At 46.0% G+C, this 7,124-nt stretch overlaps 1 protein-coding gene across 1 annotated transcript in view; it reads right to left on the reverse strand.

The window, feature by feature from the left end:
- Positions 1–465: 465 nt before the first annotated feature.
- The window catches only part of LOC135538561 (neuronal acetylcholine receptor subunit beta-2), a 16,421-nt gene continuing 9,762 nt past the window's right edge, over positions 466–7,124 (reverse strand). The window contains exons 2-6 of the mRNA XM_064964451.1: positions 3,204–3,349; positions 2,814–2,858; positions 2,205–2,314; positions 1,032–1,167; positions 466–492 (exon numbers count right to left, since the gene is read on the reverse strand). Of these exons, the coding sequence (XP_064820523.1) occupies positions 466–492; positions 1,032–1,167; positions 2,205–2,314; positions 2,814–2,858; positions 3,204–3,349 (464 nt within the window). The remainder of the gene's footprint in view (positions 493–1,031; positions 1,168–2,204; positions 2,315–2,813; positions 2,859–3,203; positions 3,350–7,124) is intronic.

The raw sequence follows: 7,124 nt of genomic DNA on the forward strand, positions 1-7,124 counted from the left end.
AAGCCCAGATCAAAAGGACAGTCAGCTGTCTCTCATTGGTCCAGCCTTCTGCAACAGCCCCCAGAAGCCCAGATCAAAAGGACAGTTAACTGTCTCTCATTGGTCCAGCCTTCTGCAACAGCCCCCAGAAGCCCAGATCAAAAGGACAGCTGTCTCTCATTGGTCCAGCCTTCTGCAACAGCCCCCAGAAGCCCAGATCAAAAGGACAGTCAGCTGTCTCTCATTGGTCCAGCCTTCTGCAACAGCCCCCAGAAGCACAGATCAAAAGGACAGTCAGCTGTCTCTCATTGGTCCAGCCTTCTGCAACAGCCCCCAGAAGCCCAGATCAAAAGGACAGTTAACTGTCTCTCATTGGTCCAGCCTTCTGCAACAGCCCCCAGAAGCACAGATCAAAAGGACAGTTAACTGTCTCTCATTGGTCCAGCCTTCTGCAACAGCCCCCAGAAGCCCAGATCAAAAGGACAGTTAACTGTCTCTCATTGGTCCAGCCTTCTGCAACAGCCCCCAGAAGCACAGATCAAAAGGACAGTTAACTGTCTCTCATTGGTCCAGCCTTCTGCAACAGCCCCCAGAAGCCCAGATCAAAAGGACAGTTAACTGTCTCTCATTGGTCCAGCCTTCTGTAACAGCCCCCAGAAGCACAGATCAAAAGGATAGTTAACTGTCTCTCATTGGTCCAGCCTTCTGCAACAGCCCCCAGAAGCCCAGATCAAAAGGACAGTTAACTGTCTCTCATTGGTCCAGCCTTCTGTAACAGCCCCCAGAAGCACAGATCAAAAGGACAGTTAACTGTCTCTCATTGGTCCAGCCTTCCAGCCTTCTTTAACTAGTGACTCCCCATCCCGCGTGCGGGAGCGTAATCATCGACTGACACTAATTAGCATAACGCAACGGACATAAAAATTCCTAGAAAATATTCCTATTCATGAAAATCACAACTGAAATATATTGAGACACAGCTTAGCCTTTTGTTAATCACCCTGTCAAGACAGCATCAACAACAAGCACATTACAACAACACCAACAGTTACCTGCTGGTCGAAGGGGAAGTGCTGGACCTCGATGGCGCAGGCTGACTTGTAGATGGCAGGCGGGAGCCAGAAGATGTCTCCTGTGTTGGACACCACGGCGTTGCAATAGAAGGAGACCTCGTACACCCCGTCCGCACTGCAGGGGCGAGAGAGTCCACATCAATGTTACACATGGACGCACGCACGCACACACGCACACACACACACACACACACACACACACACACGCACACACACACACAACACACACACACACACACACACACACACACACACACGCACATGCTAACATGAGAACACACATACACACACACACACACACACACACACACACACACACACACACACACACACACACACGCTAACATGAGAACACACATACACACACACACACAAATGCTAACATGAGAACACACATACACACACACACACATGCTAACATGAGAGCACACACACACTGCAGGGTTGAGTAAAGGTGGAACCGCTAACAGATAGATAGTATGTACAGACTGGTGTGATAACGAGGTGTGATTATTCCACATTAATTAACTGTTCCTCGTTAATCCCTCCCCCTCGTTAACAGCCTGGTCCTTGAGGAGACATCAGGACCATTATTTCTGCACTAAATTTCAATTAAAAATCACCGTAGAAACATAAAGCTTATTTTAGCTGTGGATTTTCCACATGAGCGTTGTGGAACAGAGAGAATGTCGGGAATGCCTCTACCAGGAGGGGGGACTTATACACACACGGATACACACATGAACAAAGGTACACACACACACACACACACACACACACACACACACACACACACACACACACACACACACATGCTGAAAAGCACACACAAACACACACACACACATGCTGAAAAGCACACACAAACACGCACACACACATGCTGAAAAGCACACACAAACACGCACACGCACACACATGCTGAAAGGCACACACAAACACACACACGCACACACACACTGAAAGGCACACACACACATATACTGAAAGGCACACACAAACACACACATGCTGAAAGGCACACACACACACACACACAAACATCTGCAACAATACAGTAATCCATATACATCTATAAATGTATGGCACATGTGAATAGGATGACATTTTATTATGACACACACACACACACACTGCACCTGCGTTACATACTTGTTGTAGAGAACAATATCAGGAAGCCAGATGTGTTGAGATGGGATTCGTAGTTTTTTGATGCCTTCGTATTTATCTGGGTCCCATCTCAGTCTGTAGTCATTCCACTCCTGGAGACAGAGACAGACAGGGACCGATAAACTACACCACCCAGAAACACACACAGCTCAACATTTCAAACACTGAGATAATGTACAATGATGTAATATGTGGAGATTACAATATGAACATCCCAAATAGCATCCTAGTCCCTATATAGCAGGGCTCTCCAACCCTGTTCCTGGAGAAATACCCTCCTGTAGGTTTTAACTCCAACCCTGTTCCTGGAGAGATACTCCTACAGGAGGGTATCTCTCCAGGAACAGGGTTGGAGTTAAAACCTACTACAGGAGGGTAACTCTCCAGGAACAGGGTTGGAGTTAAAACCTACAGGAGGGTATCTCTCCAGGATCAGGGTTAGAGAGCCCTGTCCTATAGTGCACTACTGGGCACTGGTATAACGTGCCACACTATATAGAGAATATATATAGTGAAAGGGAGGCATTTGGGAGTCATCCACAGTGTTGGTTAACTGGGGCCTGTTAGAGCTGGAAGTGTAAAGACCATCACCTGGAACAGCCAGAGGTTGGTGGTCATAATCTGTTCTCTCTCATTCTGAAAGACAAAGAAATGGTGACATAGTGTCTGTACATTAATGTTCTGCTCAGTGTGTTATAGAAATGGTGACATAGTGTCTGTACGTTAATATTCTGCTCAGTGTGTTATAGAAATGGTGACATAGTGTCTGTACGTTAATGTTCTGCTCAGTGTGTTATAGAAATGTTTTCAGGCATGTGTGTGTATGGTCCTATGTGTCTGTGTGAGTGTGTGTGTGATAGTGCATACATGCCTCTGTGTGTGTGCGTGTGTGTGCGTGTGTGTGTGTGTGTGTGATAGTGCATACATGCCCCCGTGTGTGTGTGCGTGCATGCGTGCGTGCGTGCGTGTGTGTGTACCCACCACACTGATGAGCTGTGATAGAGACACCTGTATAGAGATGGTAACCTGCTGGCTCTTGTTAACAGCAGGACGGATCAGTTTGTTATAACGCTCTGGACTCAACAGGTAGTTCACCAGGCGCTCCTCTGCATTCTCCGCTCCTGTACCTGGACACACACACACACACACACGCGACACACAAAGAAGACACACACACAGAGACATGCATAAGTATACATAGATGCACACGAGAGAGAAAGAGAGAGAATTACACGCACAAATCAACCTCTGAAAGCTGGTTTCTGAAAACACACACACCAGCCTCCCTTGACTCAACAAGATACAAAACACACTTTCACACACACCAGCTGTTCACCATCTGAAATGAGCACACGGCCACACGTCACACACACACACGCACACGCACACACACACACACACACACACACACACACACACACACACACACACACACACACAGGAGATAGTTTAGGTCCCCATAGTATCACAGCTATTTTATCTGAAAGGAACACACTCACAGACAGAGCGTCTGCTCAAACACAGACAAAACACTCTGGCTCACAGAGACAGATAAATGCCTTATAAAAGAGGCAATCTGGGATTCAAACTACAATAAAATGGCCACTTTATTTTGCTAAACTGCTGAGGGGAGGGCAGGAAAATAGAACCGCTCTCAGATTCATAGACAAAGATATGGATGCAGGGACTGACCATCCACGTGATCATAGTTTTATAACGTTTTGAAGCTACAAGCTACAGTGTTTGTTTACAAACAATGGAGTAAAACAAGCTTATATATGGGTTTTGATAGGTTATGAAGGTTGAACTAAGCTCAAGAGACATTTATAAATTATATTCTTCAATACTTAATGGCTATATACCATTAATTTCTAAATTAAAAAAATAAAATCCCGGATTGCCCCTTTAACTAACAGTGGTTTGTTGGCAGAGAGTTTGAACTCTAGAGGACTGACACACTGTAGCAGCCATCACGGCCCCTCCAGACATGCGGAGAAGGAAAATGTCAACATACACACACTCTCTCTCTTACTGTGTGTGTGTGTGTGTGTGTGTGTGTGTGTGTGTGTGTGTGTGTGTGTGTGTGTGTGTGTGTGTGTGTGTGTGTGTGTGTGTGTGTGTGTGTGTGTGTGTGTGTATAAAAAGCAGAGACACAGAAAGACGACTGAAAGAGAGAGAAAGACACAGAAAGAAAGAGACAGAAAGACAACAGAAAGAGAGAGACAGAAAGATGACGAAGAGAGAGACAGAGGACAGAAAGAGAGAGACAGAAAGACGACTGGAAGAGAGAGACTGAGGACAGAAAGAGATAGACAGAAAGATGACGGGAAGAGAGAGACAGAGGACAGAAAGAGAGAGACAGACACAGAAAGAAAGAGACAGAGATACAGAAAGAGAGAGACAGAAAGACGACTGGAAGAGAGAGACAGAGGACAGAAAGAGAGAGACAGACACAGAAAGAGAGAGACAGAGGACAGAAAGAGAGAGACAGAAAGATGACGGGAAGAGAGAGACAGAGGACAGAAAGAGAGAGACAGACACAGAAAGAAAGAGACAGAGATACAGAAAGAGAGAGACAGAAAGACGACTGGAAGAGAGAGACAGACACAGAAAGAGAGAGACAGAAAGACGACTGGAAGAGAGAGACAGAGACACAGAAAGAGAGAGACAGAAAGATGACGACGAGAGAGACAGAGACACAGAAAGAGAGAGAGACAGACACAGAAAGAGAGAGACAGAGACACAGAAATAGAGAGACAGAGACACAGAAAGAGAGAGACAGAAAGATGTCAAAGAGAGAGACAGAGACACAGAAAGAGAGAGACAGAGACACAGAAAGAGAGAGACAGAGACACAGAGAGAGAGACAGAGACACAGAAAGAGAGAGACAGAGACACGGAAAGAGAGAGACAGACACAAAAAGAGAGAGACAGAGACACTGAAAGAGAGAGACGGAAAGATGTCGAAGAGAGAGACAGTGACACAGAAAGAGAGAGACAGAGACATAGAAAGAGAGAGACAGAGACACAGAAAGAGAGAGACAGAAAGACGACTGGAAGAGAGAGACAGAGACACAGAAAGAGAGAGACAGACACAGAAAGAGAGAGACAGAGACACAGAAAGAGAGACAGACACAGAAAGAGAGATAGAAAGACAACTGGAAGAGAGAGACAGAGACACAGAAAGAGAGAGAGACAGACACAGAAAGAGAGAGACAGAGACACAGAAAGAGAAAGAGAGAGACAGAGACACAGAAAGAGAGAGACAGACACAGAAAGAGAGACAGACAGAAAGAGAGAGTCACAGAAAGAGAGAGACAGAGCCACAGAAAGAGAGAGACAGACACAGAAAGAGAGAGACAGAGACACAGAAAGAGAGAGAGAGACACAGAAAGAGAGACAGACACAGAAAGAGAGAGACAGAAAGACGACTGGAAGAGAGAGTCACAGAAAGAGAGAGACAGAGACACAGAAAGAGAGAGACAGACACAGAAAGAGAGAGACAGAGACACAGAAAGAGAGAGAGAGACACAGAAAGAGAGAGAGACACAGAAAGAGAGAGAGACACAGAAAGAGAGAGAGACACAGAAAGAGAGAGACACAGAAAGAGAGAGACAGAAAGACGACTGAAAGACAGAGACATTGACTACCATTGCCTTTTTCTGCTCCAATGTAACCATGAATGGTCTCTCTCTCTCCTCACGGCTGTGCTACTCCCCCAATACATTGCTCTGACACACTCCTAGCTTCTGTCATGATCTCCCCCCAGTAGCTGACTGAGAATCAGGGTGTGTAGTGATGTGGCAACGTGAACCGCGAGGTTGCTGCCCGACTAGTTAAAGGCCTAGTTTCAAACCCTATTCCCTTGGTTCCCCTGGGCCTTGGTCATAACTAGGGCACTATATAGGGTGACATTTGAGACACAGAGACAGCTGGAGGGGAGGAATCTCACACACACTAACTTTTAGTCCACGCATCACTTTTCCTCTGCTGCACTCTACTGTAACAGCCCAGAGACAAAGTAGTTGTAGAGCTGATGTCATTACAACCAGCATTACCCGCAGGGAGAAACCTACCTGTACCCTACTGTAAGTTAACTCAACTGCTGTTCAGTTCAGCTAGGCTACCAAAGGTTTCTGTGTGTTCAAAGTTATGAAGGCCCTAGTCAAGGTTTCTGTGTGTTCAAGGTAGTGAAGGCCCTAGTTAAGGTTTCTGTGTGTTCAAGGTTGTGAAGGCCCTAGTTAAGGTTTCTGTGGGTTCAAAGTTGTGAAGGCCCTAGTTAAGGTTTCTGTGTGTTCAAGGTTGTGAAGGTCCTAGTTAAGGTTTCTGTGGGTTCAAGGTTGTGAAGGCCCTAGTTAAGGTTTCTGTGGGTTCAAGGTTGTGAAGGTCCTAGTTAAGGTTTCTGTGTGTTCAAGGTTGTGAAGGCCCTAGTCAAGGTTTCTGTGTGTTCAAGGTAGTGAAGGCCCTAGTTAAGGTTTCTGTGTGTTCAAGGTTGTGAAGGCCCTAGTTAAGGTTTCTGTGGGTTCAAAGTTGTGAAGGCCCTAGTTAAGGTTTCTGTGTGTTCAAGGTTGTGAAGGTCCTAGTTAAGGTTTCTGTGGGTTCAAGGTTGTGAAGGCCCTAGTTAAGGTTTCTGTGGGTTCAAGGTTGTGAAGGTCCTAGTTAAGGTTTCTGTGTGTTCAAGGTTGTGAAGGCCCTAGTTAAGGTTTCTGTGTGTTCAAGGTTGTGAAGGCCCTAGTTAAGGTTTCTGTGGGTTCAAGGTTATGAAGGCCCTAGTTAAGGTTTCTGTGTGTTCAAGGTTGTGAAGGCCCTAGTTAAGGTTTCTGTGTGTTCAAGGTTGTGAAGGCCCTAGTTAAGGTTTCTGTGTGTTCAAGGTTGTGAAGGCCCTAGTCAAGGTTTCTGTGTG

Source organism: Oncorhynchus masou, unplaced genomic scaffold, assembly GCF_036934945.1.
Source record: "Oncorhynchus masou masou isolate Uvic2021 unplaced genomic scaffold, UVic_Omas_1.1 unplaced_scaffold_982, whole genome shotgun sequence".
In the NCBI taxonomy this organism is placed as follows: domain Eukaryota; kingdom Metazoa; phylum Chordata; class Actinopteri; order Salmoniformes; family Salmonidae; genus Oncorhynchus; species Oncorhynchus masou.